Source organism: Stegodyphus dumicola, chromosome 6, assembly GCF_044657685.1.
Source record: "Stegodyphus dumicola isolate Sdum_Otavi_A_Nest chromosome 6, ASM4465768v1".
NCBI classification, from domain to species: Eukaryota; Metazoa; Arthropoda; class Arachnida; order Araneae; family Eresidae; genus Stegodyphus; species Stegodyphus dumicola.
Genome location: NC_140773.1, coordinates 59,680,909 through 59,698,323, shown reverse-complemented (window position 1 = coordinate 59,698,323; position 17,415 = coordinate 59,680,909). Strand labels below are relative to the sequence as shown.

General features: G+C 29.7%; 1 protein-coding gene across 1 annotated transcript in view; it reads right to left on the bottom strand.

Annotated features, from left to right (window-relative positions):
* Positions 1 to 1,778: 1,778 nt before the first annotated feature.
* Positions 1,779 to 17,415, bottom strand: part of LOC118182736 (receptor-type tyrosine-protein phosphatase mu-like) — a 108,817-nt gene continuing 93,180 nt past the window's right edge. Inside the window, exons 14-17 of the mRNA XM_035352123.2 lie at positions 8,675 to 8,806; positions 7,282 to 7,430; positions 4,473 to 4,608; positions 1,779 to 2,015 (exon numbers count right to left, since the gene is read on the bottom strand). Coding sequence (XP_035208014.1) covers positions 1,953 to 2,015; positions 4,473 to 4,608; positions 7,282 to 7,430; positions 8,675 to 8,806 — 480 coding nt within the window. The 3' untranslated portion in view covers positions 1,779 to 1,952. The remainder of the gene's footprint in view (positions 2,016 to 4,472; positions 4,609 to 7,281; positions 7,431 to 8,674; positions 8,807 to 17,415) is intronic.

Sequence of the window (17,415 nt, the reverse complement as noted above, 5' to 3'; positions counted from 1 at the left end):
AATATAAAAGAGATTTTCGAAGTATTAAAATTTTTGTATCGCAAAAAAAAAAAAAAAAAAAAAAAAAAAAATCTTTTCAATGTAGTCATGCCAATGAACGAGCTAACACGCATTATTTTTAAAACAGAAGTTGATAAACAGCAGCTAATATATGCAGTTTCTCAATAAGAAAAAGCATTTGTTGTAACACGTATGCAGCATGAATAAACCTTAGGCTTTCAGATGCATAGAAACGTTCCTTTTCAGAAACGAGAAGGACTATTAAACTGTAAAGAATTAAGCGCAGTCTTTCTGTGTGTCCTAGCAGCATAGCAGTCAACACATCCAGCTAGAAATTTGAAGGTGTTGGCTGCCATTTCTCATCAAGGCACAACTCATTTCTGCAGATTACTATTAATAAGAAACATAGCAACTCTATCAAGGTTCGCATCATCATCTATATTACCAAGTTCGCACATTACTGATTCTTAGTCTGCTCAAAAGCAACTTCTTCCTTCTTCCCTTTGTATTTTCGTTCCTTTCACGTCTCTGAGTAAGAGATTAATCTTGTATATCTGACGACCTTATACTACTGTATACAATAATATTTCATTCTCTTGATTTAACCAACTAGATTTCGCTGCTTCTATTTGTTAGCCTTTAAGTCAGAAATAATGTAAGGAATTAACGGCATTCCTCTCGTGTATCTTTGTAGTTTAGTAATCTAGTTAGAAACTGGATGATCTCTGATTCGATTGCCGTAAAAGATAGTTGATTTTTCAGGTTTTTTAGGCGCAAGGATTAATACAGGATTCCTGGTTATCTTTGCCTCTTCAAGATTCTTATCACAACAAACCTAATGATTCTACAAATGGTCAGGTAAACAAATACTCTGTCAATAAAGTAGACAATGTAACCAAGAACCAACCAATTCTTTGGTAGATATGATGATTATCGGCGAATGATAGAACTTGAACTTTTAAACGCATCAAGTTGTCTTTAATCAAAAATGCTTAGTGAACTTATTAGCCTCAATTTTAGAAATTGCAAAGGTGGAAAAAACAGCTGGCAAACAAGTTTTCCTGAGCTGATTCCTTATGATTCCTTTTTTAATGATATCTAAAGCCCTGGTATCTAATCACAATTCAATAACTCTAGAATGACTTAATCAGTATACTTCAGGTAATATCTAAAGTATCTGCCAATACCTTCAGTCATGCAGCATGAAACTATGGAAAGCGACTTGAACATTCGCCAGTAAAGTTAGTATTGTAAGCCAGTAAAGTTAATTTTATTTTTTGTCGTTTGTAGTATTCATCTTTCTTCTTTCCCTTACTTAAAATTTTATGAACATTTCCTTCAAGAATTTTTCGGTACTTTCCAGTTCAATAAACACTAAGTAAACTTTTCTGACGTGCAACATGAAATATTTATCATAATCCTTGATTGAGTTAAGATATGCTCGTTATCCTTAAAGAAATCTGAATCTAGTTCATTGAAATTAAGTCCGTGAACTAACGCTTCTGAGCTGTTGAAAGATTTTACCTGTCTAATGTACGGATTTTACTATTAAAAAGCTTATATACAATGAAATCTTAAAACAAAAAGCAACTGTCTGATAATACAGAAGAATGGAATTTCTAGAGGACTGAAGAAATATCATAAATGGATTGGATATATGTTTAAAAATTTGGTTTGTTCACTATTTGAAACAGAATAACTACAGGAATTAAATAGTGTATAAATAGTGTATAAATACTTGATATGAAGTAAATAAACATTAATAAGCAAATGTGAAATAGATTATGACAAATTAGTTTATTACAATATGGGCTATAAAATTCATAAAAACAAACAATAAGATATTTTCTTCATTTGTCAACTATCGGCAGATGTACAACATGCATAATACTGGAAGCTCAATGAGATAAAAGCACTGTTACAACGTCTCGAATACCATCAGAAAGTCAAATTTATTTTAAAATTTTTTCTGACACCAAGAAACAAGCGAATTCATAAAGCCACCTGTATTGCTCCTGAAACAGAGAATAGAAGCAATAAATTAAAGCTTTTACAATCAATTAAATTAAGTTTTCACAATCAGTACGTTAAGGTAAAAAATATCTTAGAAAAATATACTAAAATTTCAATAAAATATTATAGTTAAATTAGAGCAAATTAATATTTATCATCTCATTCCTCTGACGTCCACTTGAACAAATCCACGAAGAAACATGAGTAGAAGATGAAAGTAACTTTTGCCGGTCAAACTTGTGCAAACTAGTGCAAACTTTCAGCCTTCATCAAGACCACTTCAAGTTCGGCAAGACTGAGAATCTCTTATTCTTGCAACAACCTCTAGAATGATTTTGTCGCCTGATCGGTAAAGTGATCAGCGATGCTGGCTGCTGTTTCATTGGGCCCTGGGTTCGAATCGCGGAACAGCATGGATGTTTATAAGAATATAGTGCCTTTGCGGCACTGGGGCATTTAAAAATACATCGTGAGCCCAAAGCCCATTCGAGTGGTTTGCTTGTAGGGAAAGAGGTGTGGGACAGCCTTGGAATCGCTACTAAGGATAACTCTCAAAATTGGGACACAGATGGACAAAGTGGTGCTGTCCGCTTTAAAAGGTGCTGAAGGAACATGACGACGATAGACGCGGTCCTACGCATTTCATGTCACAATAAAACAACAGACGCAATCTTGAGCTCTTTGCCAGAAGTTTTCTGGTAATATTGTCAAACAAGTGAGATAAGTTGCAACAAGAACAGAATGTTTTAAAATTTAGCACTCATACTTCTCTATATTAACATGAAACAATTTCTGCGTTAAAGAGTGCTGTGTTTATCTCTGTTTTTAAGATTGTATTAATGGGAAACTACGCTAATAAGAAGCAGGAATGATTATAAATGAGATAATAATTTAAAGGGTAAGAATTAAGTTCCGCTCTGATCTTTTTTAAAAAGTTGGTTTTCTACGGTTATATGCTACTTAAAATGCTAAACTAGTAGAACCGTAAAGACAGATTCCTTATCATCCCATCTTATCTTGTAATTGCAATAAAAACGTAATTCAAAGGTAAGTTTCAAAATAAAACCTATTTATTAACACTTTCTTCTGACGTTTATACAAGACTGATACAAGAGCAGAAATAAAGTCTGCAGCTTGCGGGAAATATAGAAGAAACTTTCAAGTCAATTTAGTGTGAAGTGAAAATGTACACCTAGATAAGTTAAGCTAAGACTCGGATCCAGAGTATTTACAAAAAAGTATTTAAAAATTCAATATATATATTATTTCCAAAGTATTTACAAATGCTGCTTACCGAAGTTAAAAGCCGATAAATTAATACAATTTCAAGAAGGCATAAACACAGATATAGGTCAGTAAGGCTGCCTAAGTTCTGTCTAGAACTCTGGAATTCGTCGCTCTTGTACTTCAGCTAATGTTCCTTCTGGTGACAAAAGTAGAAGAGAAACTACAGGCAAACTATTAAGATAACAGCGTTAATTACCATAAACTCTTATAATTTCGAGCTCATAGTCTAGGTTTTCCCTCAATATGAGCCTTAATGTCAGATTTATCAGTAATAAAATCATGGTTACACATATGTAGAAAACACATTTAAAATTTCTCAATAACTTGGAAATCGGAAGCATAACCAGGATTAGGCAATTATTAATCCAACTTCTATAAACAACATCTGAAAATAGCATTATAAGCTACGCCTGCTAATAAAAGTACAGTGCTTTGCTTTTATATTTCGTCGCATACATAAACATATAGACAGAATCTAACATATTCCACAGTTCAGGTTTTCATTGATTGTGCTATATCAAGAGCGTTTGGCATCATTCCTACGAATATGCAAGACCCTTTCTCCTTGTAGCACTCTTAAGCTTCTCTGCTCAATGTTATCTTATTAGGAGAATTTTATTGTGAATAAAGGAAGGAAACGCTAAAATTAAAACCTATAGCCTAACCTGAAAGCTCTTTAATACCTTTAGAAGTAGCGAGATGAAATTCATAATATTCTTTATTATTAAAGAGTAGTCTTGCCCTATATTCGTTCAGTGTAATGGTCAGTCCATTGATCGCTAATTCAGACCTGAAAAGACAGCCTGATTACAGTTTAGGCAAAAAAAAAAAAAAAAAGTTCAGGTCTAAAGCCTCAAGGTTTAGAAGTTAAAGGGCTCCAAATCGTTCTATAATTTCTGATGATCATTTTTTCTTTCATAGAAACAAGAAAAATGTATCCTGAGGGCTCTTGAAAGAACATTTTGCTTAGGGCAGTATGTCTGACGCGTATTGCGTCTGCAAGGGTATTTTATCAATGATTTCTTGATATCAAACGTCCCAAGTCGACTTACTCACAAGTTAAAATTTTTAACCAAATTTTTTATAATACATTAGTCTAACCAATTTATATCGCTTTACTTACATAGTTAGTAATACAAGTATTGAAACAGTTATTTTGCCAATATACTTACCACGGTGGGTATGAAAGCTGGCCTATGTAATCGCACTGTTCGTACAGCTTGCACTACATCCGCTTGCCTAGTGTCATGAATTTGGCCAACTAGGAAAGAAGCAGCGCAGTAAAATCCTGACGCCCTGCAACCGTCACTGTAAGATTAAAACCAGATCAACATCATGTAATAAGATTAACTATGTTTTCCAAAATAATAGCCGTAATTCATACTGCATTTATGTGCGTTAAAAAAAAAGTAATATCCCAACGACAAGCTTTATGTTGAAAGAAATACAAAATTTCATCAATTGGTATCTTGAATAATTTCATAATTTCACTCTCACTGACAAATTCATCTAATTCATCTTCTTTATAGATACCAAAACAGAACCCAAAATTGCTTCAGATACGTGATTAATTTTATTATAAGCATTTCTAGCTCTTCTAACTCAGTATTTACTTTATTCATTATTTCTTATTTGTGCCGTGTTAAGGCTCCGTTAGCCACACCTTTATGTATACGCAGTTGTTCCATAATAAAGTAAAGTAAATAAATGAAAGAAAACACACCAATTTAAAACTTCGTACTCTCGGTAGCAGCTCCATTAGAGCGTTATCCAAAGTACAGAGTATCCAGGAGAAATGAATTATTTATCTTTCTAACACCACTAAATTTCCGGATCTACCAGACCAGATTATGTTAAGGAAGGCACTTACTTCAGTGCCTGAACAAACTCTTCTCGAAAACGGCATCAAAAAACTGGACAAATGGAGAATTTTACAACGAATGTTACAATACTTTTGGAAGAGATGATCTGAATAATTGTCAACTCTGCAAGCCAAGCCTAAGTAGCACAGGGTTACAAAAAATCTGGAAGTAGGAGATGTATTGAATAAGCGGGAAAATGTATTTCCTGTACAGTGGAAATTGAGTCGTATTATAAAGACAATAAATTTCAAGTAGTTGATATACAAACTGAAAATGGAATACTGAAACGTGCAATAGCAAAACCTTTCTTGGTACTAACAACATAGATAAGAACTGTTACAAACCGTGAACTAAGCACTTTTGAACTTCTTGTTTTTTGCTTTGTAATTTATTATTATGGGAAACAATTTTGTTTTAGTATTATGTTTTGTTTTAATATCTGCATTTATGTTATATTAGTATATTTGCTAATGGTTGTATTTAAACTCCTCTTGAGTGCTTCAAGGCGGAGGTGTGTTAGAGATTACTTTTCAGCTTTTTTTTAAGCACGGACTAAACGTGACCTCGAGCGAGAAGTCATGCACAAGTATAGGTAAAACTAATTTAAAAGTAGTACTAATTTTAAAATTTTAAAAATTCAGTTCAATGTGTACCTCATAAATTGTTATTCCGGAAGTTTTTTCTGTTCCTTTTTGAGAAGAACGTAGTTTTTCTTTTATTTATCAGCGTGTCGCTCAGTGTATCCGGAGATTAAACATTATTCGAGACACTCCGACCGTCCTTGACCGTCGTATGCAGTTCAACAGTGAGTGTGTCCATCGCTTGTTTCTGTGAATGCAGTGGCTTAGTATTGTGAAACATTTTTACGGCAATGGGTTTTATTTATTGCACCAATATTTAATTTAGAATATAAAATAACCAGCGATCTATGAATACCTTGCGTGATGTGACTTTATCATATTTAAATGGTTCGTCGAGCCGATGATGTTATCACCGAGAAGATTTTGCTCAGGCACTGACGTCAATGCCTTTCCTATAATACGAGGTCTAGGAGTAAGAACAGAGAGATCATTAGTAACGTTTAACAAAGAACAAAGAGGTCTGGAATTTAGGAAGGCCATATGAATTACATATGAAGAACTCGCGTTACAAGTTCTTCATATGTAAGACTTGCCTTGCTTGCTCTACATTTTAATGAAATTTTTAACTATATATAGTCTTTGTATGAATAAAACTATTGTTTGTGAACAATATATTTATTTAAGTTTTACCTTTATTTATCTTTATATGCGTATTCTATATGTTTGAGACAAAGAGAGAGCATTTCACAACTTAAAACGTTGACGTGATAAGCAAAAACTGAGGTTAGGTTTAGATATAGAGGCCAAAAGTTAGTCAAAAGCAAGTGACATATCTAAGATACCGAAATTGCTGTCCCCATGTTTCTATGCTTTAATAAATCGTTATTTTCTCATTTACAAGAAGTACAAAGATAACAATTCTAGTATGAACTCCAAGAACATTGCCAAGAGGTAAAAATTTAACTAGAAGATTTATTGAAATTTACGTCTTGTAGAAGAACTAAAGATTAGCGAGATTAGCTACCGCAACCTTGAGAAATCTCAGAAATTCAAACAATTAAATACGTATAACACAGAAGACAGCTTACAAAAGCCTCGCTAACCCGACTCCAGCTACCGTGGTTACTAGGTAGTGCTAATAAAATCACTCTCCAAAATACAGCTCGGAGTGCAGGATAATATTTGAGGGATAAACTACTTTCTTGCGGGATTAACAGGGCTATCTTTGTGAATCACAAATTTTCCCTCTGTTTAAACGCCCGACGTTGGAATACAAGGTACAGAGAAGAATTAACGTAAAACTAGCGCTATTAGCTAAAAGTATCGTTAAAACTATGATTATAAATAAATGGACTTTTATTTTATTTGCATCATTCATATGGTAATTGTACTAATTGCGAAAAATTGTGTTATAAAATCTTTGCGTCGACATTAATATTATGCAGGTAAAGAATTTTTAGAAAAACATAAATCAATTATGTATTAATGACTTATTCTTCCTTATTCAATTTATTAACCAGCGTTGTTGATATACTTACTAACAAGTAACAATGACAGGTACAGGCTTGTTTTTACGAGACCATTTGTCAACTTTTGCTATTAGTTGAACTATAGTATCCACTTGCGGAGGAACGAATTCTTCTCTTCTCCAACCATGTAAGTGGAACGTCTTTATTGTTCGGTGTTTCTGTAAGTAAGAAGAGATGTAAAATGAAATAATTAAAAACAAAAAGATGATAATGCTTTAAATCCAAATCACCATTACAACTAACAACATACTATCATAATGCGAAAATAAAAACATTTTGTTGCAATTTCCTTTTCATAATTGGAAAATTTCGTAATTTAAATTAAATCTAATAAATGCATGTACTATATTGTCATGCATTTAAAATTGAGTAATAAAATTATAAAATGTAGCTCAAGGTTCCGTGAAAACACAAAAGAAATAAATTTAAGCATAATTTAGCATTCTTATACTCGAACTACTACTATTTTCCCGTGCAATTAAATAAATATTATGAAATACAGTATCATTACTTATCTATTTACTATTTATTACTTATCTATTTTTATTCATTACTTATTTATTTATTGACCACAAATCAAGTTTTTAAATTATTTATTAAAAATGTCAGAAACTTGTCAAAAATTAATATTTTGATTTTTTTAATTTGCGAAAACATGAATGTTGGCATTTAAACACTTCTATAATTAGAAGTATATGACTACGACCAACGATTGCGGAAATGATTGCAATACAAAAGGGCTGCTAGATGTTTTTTCACAACTAGATGTTATAACAGCTCCATATAAAACATTTCAATGTTCTACGGCTAATTACTTTTGAGTTATGCGAGATGCATACATACATACATACGTACATGCGAACGCCCATACGTACAGACGTCACGAAAAAGTTCCCTTTTAAGTCCATCTTACACTTTGTTTTTTGGAAAAAAAAAAAAAAAAGAGTTCTTTATTTGGTCCGTACGTACAGATGTCACGAAAACAAAATTGCCCAAATCAATTCGGGAACGATTAAAACTGATATCTCGGTTGAAATATAATACACAAAATTTTTCTCAATTACAAGACCTTCTTTTACTTACTACAAGGGAATAAAATGAGATACACTCGTATGTTGCGTATGAAATATGTTAATCATTGCATCACTCATCAAGCACAAATAATGAACTGTGAAAAGCATTAAATTGTTTGTTATTCGTTTGTGGATTTAGCGATTATCATTAAAAAGGAGGTAATAGATAGTAAAGCATTTTGAATTAGAAATATAAAAAAAATTAACGAAGAATGCTGAATTAAATAATGTTCTAAAGTCAGTTTTGGCATTCTAAATTTCAGATAACATTTTACTAAACCACATAAATGAAAGAAAATTTTGTAGAGCTACAAACGTTTTTTACTTACCCCTTTAGGATTTTTAATTCTAAATTTTCGAATAAGTACTCCTCCATAATATTCATTTTCGGAAGTTACATGTTCAATTTTAATGCTGCCATGGTACAAGCTGCCCGAAGACGGCCAAAAAACAGGACAGTTCTGTAAATGAAGGAATAAAAAAACCTGATGCATTAAACATTATCTAAGTACAAAAATCTTCTGTCCTTTTTAATTTTATTAACCTATTTTTGTATATTTTTCAGAAAGCTGAATATTAAAAAATAGCTTCAATGATCAAATTAAACAAGCAAATACTAATTCAGAAGACAAACAATAAAAATCAGCTTTATATTTTCAAAAAAAAAAAAAAAAAATTTTTTTGGCAGGACTAGTTTCGATGGTTTTACCGAACCACCATCCTCAGCTGCAAAACCGCAAATGAACAAGATAGGAAATAATAACTAGATAAGATAAGAAAGCCTGGACAGGAATCTTATCTTATCTAGTCATTATTTCCTATCTTGTTCATTTTCAGTTTTGCAGATGAGGAGGGTGGTTCGGTAAAACCATCGAAACTAGCCCCCCCAAAAAAAATCAAAATATAATTTGTTGCTTTTCCTGATTATAAATAATGATTAAATATAATTGCTGATTTTTGTTGTTTGTCTTCTGAATGAGTATTTATATTTATTCGGCGTGTTATTGTGTCTTAATTAAACAAGCAAATGTTTGTTCATTAATTTGCAAACTTACATTATGCTGTAAGTTCCATTTCATAACGTAGTTTTCGTCTATAGGGGATGTAATGGTGTCCCCTGAAAACATCGAGGCAAAAACTTAGCGTACAAAAACGTCGTACAAAACATCGCAGGAAGAAAAGAAAAAAACAAGAGAGTTCTAAAACATCGCTTTATAAAACACAGTTGTAAAAGGTAAAGCGTTTGAAAACCTTGCACTTTTCAAACATCAAAGTAACAAATATCGCGGTTAAAAATAAACCAGCTACAAAATCATCGCATTACGATAGCATGAGACGCAGACATGAGTTTTTAAGATTTTAAAATTTGTAAATGTATATTCGCATAACAATTTGTGATCGTAAGAAGGATTAGACACATTTTTACCTCTACATTTCCTATTTTTTGATTAATTACTCATTTTTTGCTAAAAAAGCATGAAAGAAACTTAAGCATTAAAAACATGAAAACTAATAGAAAAGTAATCCTATGTATACCAGCTAAAAAATTTTTAATTTATGTACTGAACTATTAAAATTCATCATTTAATAAATCTCTTTTATGAAGTTGTATTAAGGGAAAAAGTTTGTTATTCATCATCTCTTTCGTAAAAAATCTGATGTGTACGCCACATAACTTCCTTGAACGGAATATTAAATAATATGCCCTTTTTTGTTGCATTTCATTTAAAGTTATTTCCTCGAATTTCATTAGAGATATATTTCTCCTTCAATTAATTTAGTTTTCCGTTTGCGAAAAGGCAAAAATATATAAATACCTCAAAATAGTTTTATTAAAAATTCAAAAATGTGGAAAAATGTAAATCACCAAATACAATTACAACAGTTAATTTTTTTTTCATTTCAAATTAAAGTTTTTACGCAAAAATAAACAATTCGGCCAGCGTGCAAGAAGGCATATTTTTGGGTGCACAAAACTGAAAGTTTACTTTTGGTTCCACTCAGCGAAAAGACTCTGATGGTAGAAACTGACCTAATTCACATTCTGCTAAATTTCAAATGTAAACAAATATGGCTGCTATGGCAAAAAAATGGCTCAGCCACACTTAAACAACTTTTAAATTGTTGATAATTCTACAACTATTGCATGCAGGTTAACTAAAGGCATAAAAACCTTAACCGGAAGATAAGAAAAACACAATTCAATCATTTTTAAAGCCAAAAATGCACAATTTACCAACATATAAGAATAAAATACATAAGCTCACGGATCGAGATAACAGAGTGGGTACATATATATATATTCAGTGTTCTGAGGATATTCGTTTTTGAGTTATGCGAAATACATACATACATACATACATACGTGCGTACAGAAGTTATGAAAAAATCTCTTCTGAACCCATTTTAAATCCTTTTTGCAACCCGTTTTGAGGAAAAAAGAGTCCTTTATTCTGTTCTTACCTACAGATGTCACGCAAAAAACATCGTTAAAGTGCATTCGATAGCGGTCAGAATGGATATTTTCGTTAAAATATGACACCCGAAAATTTTCGCGATTACAATACTTCTACTTCGTACAAAGAAGTAAACAAATAGGAAAGGGAAGGTAAGTAATTTAACTAATTGAAACAAAAGATTTAATTTTTACTAAAAGAATATAAGATTAACAAAATGAAGGAAAATAATTTTACAATTTGATAATTAATTAAAACGTTTTGGTAGAGGTAACCTCATAAATTACTCGTCTACTCTTTTTTAATTTTTGTAGATTACATTTTCATGAAAACATGCTAACCCAACTTCAAAAAAAGATGAATTGCATAATGACTTTTAACAGTTAAGTATATAAATTTAAAACTCTTTTAAGTGCTATATCTAGGAATATTTTTCTATTCATTTTCAGATTTTAAATCCTTAAAATTCCTTCTTACTTTTCTAGTAAAAAATTATGAATTAATCCAAAAATATAAAACATAGGAGGGAAATATATATATTATGTGAATATATATTTACATATTTTAAAGCCTGAAAAAATATGTCTTCAATGTTATCGTCATGCAATGATTTATGGGTGCTTTATTTTTTTTCCTGTAATATTTTTACGACAATCATTTAAAACTGTGATGTTTTTGAAACGCTTTATTTTCGACGATCATGTTTTATTCCACGATATTTTAGAACTAAGACGTTTTCTACTTGCTTTCTTTTCTCTCACGATGTTTTTGCTGTTCATTGTTCTCCGCGACGTGTTCGTTCGCGATGTTTTCCCTCGTAACCATAATGAAGATGTACAAGTGCAATAAAAAGTGTATTTTCCTGCGAGCAGTTTATTTTGAATATGTTTTGATCGAGTACTTGTGAACAGTTATTCAAAATAAACTGCTTGTGAAGAAATACTTATTTATTAATACTTCGATTTATCAATCAATCGAAGTCAATTATTAAAAATTTGGTAAATGCAATTTGAAGTTTGATTTCATTTATTTATTTCATTTATTAGAATTAAAAATCTTTTTTTTTTTTTTTCTATTCGGGTTTTGAAATTAAGGGAAGTGACTTATAATCGATGGCATCTTATGATCGGAAAAATATGGTATCTATACTTTCAAGTGCTGAAGAACAGTTTGTAGTGGAACCACTTGTGTTTCTGGAAAACAGTACTCATTATTGTAGTTAAAAAATTCAATGGTTCTCAAGGATACGTAGATCAGAAGGAAAACAACAATTACTATCTATACAACGTTAGAAATAGGAATTTTATGTTACGTAAAAAGTATAGCTGGTAGTAAAAAGAAAAATTTCGTTTCATTTTTGTAATTAGTACACAAAAGTTTTTAAGTTTTTAAATCAGACATTTAATAAAATTACTCTTATTCAGTATCATCGTCTAATAAACGGACTAGCTGATAGAATATAAACGGACTGACATGAAAACAAAGAAGGTTAGATCATCTATCCTGATCTAAGGTTAGATCAGGATTATAAATACATCATACTCATGAGTGCATAGCGGTCTATGCACTCATGAGTATGATGTATTTATAATCCTTGATAATTTATTTTACATATACTATGCTATATTATAAAAGATTCGTAAATTAGTTTTATAATTAATATGCAAGTGGCATTAAATGATACAGATATATTTCGAGAGCAATGAATCAGTCTCTTTGCCCTAATCGGATACTTGGCTAGAGTGATGGCTAAACAAAAGCATTGTTTGTTTATCTATCTATCTATCTATATTATTATTTATAACATATATATATATATATATATTATATATATTATTGTATATAATATAAGGTATATATATATGTATATTATATATATTATTGTATATAATATAAGATAAAAAGGAAATTCTTCATGTTATTGCTAAAAAGCAAATGTGATACTGTGGTTCCCGTGTAAAAGTTTTTAGAGCACTATGTAATATATATATATTATATAGATTATTATACATAATATATATATATATATATTTAAACAAATTAAATTTAAATTTTAACAAACACGTATAAAAGTAGAAAAGCAAATTTAAAGCCAAAATTAAAAAAAGCAAATTTAAAGCCAAAAAAATTAAAATATATATATATATATATATATATATATATGTAAGATAAAAATATATGAATCAGAATTATAATATAACTATAAACATTAATATGTAAGATAAAAATATATGTGTTATAATAAAAGCACAAGGAAAAGCCGGAGCAGTGTCGATGCGTAGATATTTGAAACTTAAAACGTCCATCCATTTTGAAGAATAAGTAATCGAGCCGGATTAAAATAAATAAAAGGATTAAATTCCTTTTATTTATTTTAATTCCACTAGTGGCCACAATTCAATTGGCACTCTACTCGTGCCTATTGAAGAACATTTTTGATATTGTTTAGATAGAAAGCAAGCTAGCGAAATTACATCTTAGCACAGTAGAGAGCAAACGCTAAAGTGCGTAGTTATGAAAGATGGAAGCAAGTGAAGAGCAAAGTTTTTGTTTGCAATTCGGTGATTGGTCGTCAAGAGGCATCTGGTATTAATGGTACGTGATTAATTTGAATGACGCAATGCAGAGAAGTTATTACGATTTTAGAATAGAGAGGAAGAATTAATGTTTATAGTTATATTATAATTCTGATTCATATATTTTTATCTTACATATTATATAAAAAACATACGATGGCTTAGCTCTTTGCGAACCAGCAACCTTTTAATTTTCTGCAATTCAGGATCTTCCCCTTAGACCATTACCTTCTAGAACATTCGCACCTATTACATAACCTCCTCATATAAATGCTGCGTCATAAGTTTTTCTACATTTTTCTAGAAGCTACTCTGTTACATAACCTTTCATATAAATGCTGCGTCATAAGTTCTCCTACACAGATGCCTTCTCGCCTTCGTCCTGCTAACGCTTCCGCTATGCTCCTCTTACTTTGTTAGAACGTTATGACGTATTAAAGTTTAAAGTCAGTCGTATCTAATAGTTCAACTACTGAATAAGTTATTTGATTAACTCCATCTGGAAAAAGTCATCTACTCTAAATTAAAATAAAGATATGCTTGCTGTTAAAAGTGAAAAGCCCTGAGTCGTTATGTTTCTCCATGTTTCAATCATCCCAGCTTCGTCAACCATCTGCCAGAACGTGTAATGGAATAGCCTCACCATTCGCCCACGATGTGTTGGAATAACTGAAAACATTACATTTACATTTAAAAAAATGTGTAAACATATAAAAGATTTAATTCTAGAACTAATCTACAATATCATTTAAATTCAGAAGCATAAGCAAATCAAGTGCAAAAACAATCCATGAAAATAAATTCACTAATTAAGCAAATTAAAATTAATCCAACAATTTTTTTTTAAAAATGCATAAGTGAATGACTGTTGAGCAGGCAGGAGACAGACTTATCAAGGGGAAGTTGCCTCCAAAACTAACTCTCCAATCATTCAATTCGTGTTCCGTCATTTATGCTGGCAAAGGTAAAAGTCAAAACCAAAAGCAAAAAGTGAAGAATGTCCAAAAAGAAATACCAATAAAGTGGTACCCTTAGAAATTAGCATTTAGGAACTAAAGTTTTAAAAGGAAAATACTAATGAAGTCTTTTGAGAAACAAGCAAGTAAAGTCAAGTATTAAATTAAACTTTTTTTAAAAAAAATTAAATTAAAAAAAAACTAATTTTTTATAAAAAATAATCTAGAAACAAATGTATTTTAGAAACCCTTGTCTACAGAAACCTTCCCGACACGAATATGCATATCAATAAAAAGAAACTAAAAAAGTAATAGAAAACACGTTTCATAGCCAAATAATCAGAATAAAAAATATATGTACTGAAATAGACGATTTAAAGGAAGAAATAATAAAGCTAATTAATATTCAAGTTGATAACCAAGTACCACCAAAATTTATGAATTTATATAATAAAAAGGCAGGCATTAACTTTATAATTTTTGGCTCTTTTTGATATGATAACATTACCTTAAACCTTAGCTGGAGGGTAATGAAGGATAAAGAAGAGTAAAGAAATTATTCGTAAATTTTTATTGTAAATAAATTTGTAAATATGTATATTTAATCAATACTGGATTCTTTCCTTTTACTAATAAAGGGTCAACTCTTTTCAAAAGTCTCAATTATAGCCCGAATTGAGTGAAGATTTTAATCATCTTCTAATTTTCCATTCTTTAGCCAGTATTTAGTTAAGTTTTGATATACCAGTTAAATTCAAGTTCATTAAACTTTCAATATTTTCTTTCTTTAAATGTAACTTCTTTAAGGAATTTTTGGGAAATTACTGGGAATTTTTTAGAGGTTTTTTAAGGACTTCGTTTCAAAAAATTTTGGGAAATTTTTTGACATTTTAAATTTTGCTTTAAAACTTTCATTTTAAAACATTTCATTTTTACTTAATTACTTTAATTATTTGCCTTGCAATTTTTACACAATTTTTCAACAGAACACACATTTCACATTACAAACAGTTTACATTTATTAATTCACAATACCACTTAACTCTATTTTACTTCAAGCAAACTTACCTCTCTTGATTGGCTTAACTCCCTAAATAATTTATTGTTAAAATTAAAACTTTATTTACCTTTAGGATTTTTAATTTTTAATTTAATTTTTTCTAGATATATTTTTTAATATTAATGTTTGCAAAAAATTTTTAATATAACAAAGATAACAGCTTGGCACTCAACTTTACCTACATAAGCGCCATCTATATAATTAATTTGAAGAACACACTTACTTCTCTTAAAAACACTTTTGCAGACCCCAACGCTCATTTAGTAGGTAAGTTAGAATTAAAACTTACTATTTACTTGCTTTAAGTATTTTTTAAAATTTTTTATGTAGAATTTAAGTATTTTCTAGATTTGAAATTATATTTTTAAGTATATATTTGTTTTTTAAAAATTGTAAATTAGTTCTTTATATTTCTTATTGGTTTATATGGATTATGTCTAGTTCTTTTTTAGTTTCTTTTTATTGATATGCATATTCGTGTCGGGGAGGTTTCTGTAGACAAGGGTTTCTAAAATACATTTGTTGCTAGATTATTTTTTATAAAAAATTAGTTTTTTAAAAATTTAATTTTTTAAAAAAAAGTTTAATTTAATACTTGACTTTTCTTGCTTGTTTCTCAAAAGACTTCAATAGTATTTTCCTTTTAAAACTTTAGTTCCTAAATGCTAATTTCTAAGGGTACCACTTTATTGGTATTTCTTTTTGGACATTCTTCACTTTTTACTTTTGGTTTTGACTTTTACCCTTGCCTGCATGAATGACGAAACACGAATTGAATGATTGGAGAGTTAGGTTTCGAGGCAACTTCCCCTTGATAAGTCTGTCTCCTGCCTGCTCAACAGTCATTCACTTATGCATTTTTAAAAAAATTGTTGGATTAATTTTAATTTGCTTAATTAGTGAATTTATTTTCATGGATTGGTTTTGCACTTGATTTGCTTATGCTTCTGAATTTAAATGATATTGTAGATGAGTTCTAGAATTAAATCTTTTATATGTTTACACATTTTTTAAATATATATATATATATATATATATTTAATTTTTTTGGCTTTAAATTTGCTTTTTTTAATTTTGGCTTTAAATTTGCTTTTCTACTTTTATACGTGTTTGTTAAAATTTAAATTTAAATTTTATTCCTTGCAGCAATAGCGCAAAGAATTATTTAATTAAATTTGTATTTAAATTTCTTTATATTAAATTTATTTAATTAAATTTAATTTATTCTTTTGAAACAATTATATATATATATATATATATATATATATATATATATATATATATATATATATATATATATATATATATAATAATAATATATATATATATATATTATATATATAATATATATGTGTGTGTATATATTCTACTTAAAAAATATTTTTCGTACTTTACAACAATCCTTAGTAATCTGGAATCATTTTTTTCACATTACGTTACAGTTAGACTTTTTACAATATTTCACAGTTAGCAAAAAATTTTTGCTACAGAACACACATTTTTACATTACTTAAAAGCTTACAGAATAAGTTTTTAAAATATATCTAACAGATAGCAGCTGAACACTCAACCTTATTTTCGTGCCGTCTATTTATAAAGTTTGAACAAATACACTACTTTACATAGCTTAGTTTGGCATACTGCTCCACTCTCCAAATACAAATATAGTTGGTACGTTAAATTAAGACTTACTATTTACTTGCCTTTTTAGTATTATTCATGTATTTTTTATAAATAGTATCTAGTTTCTTTTTGATTTATATGCATAATTCGTGTCGGGGAAGTTTTTTGTAGGCAAGAGTTTCTAAATTACTTTGGTTTTCTAAAAAAATTTGGTTTTCTACTTTATTGACTTTTATTTTAATTCTAGTCTTTACTTGCTAATTTCTGAAAATTCCACTTGTTTAAATTGCTTTTTAGTAATTCACAACATTTGGTTTTACTTTTGGTTTTGATTTTTCCTTTTACCCTTGCCTACATAGATGACGAAACATGAATTGAATAATTGAAGAGTTAGGTTTG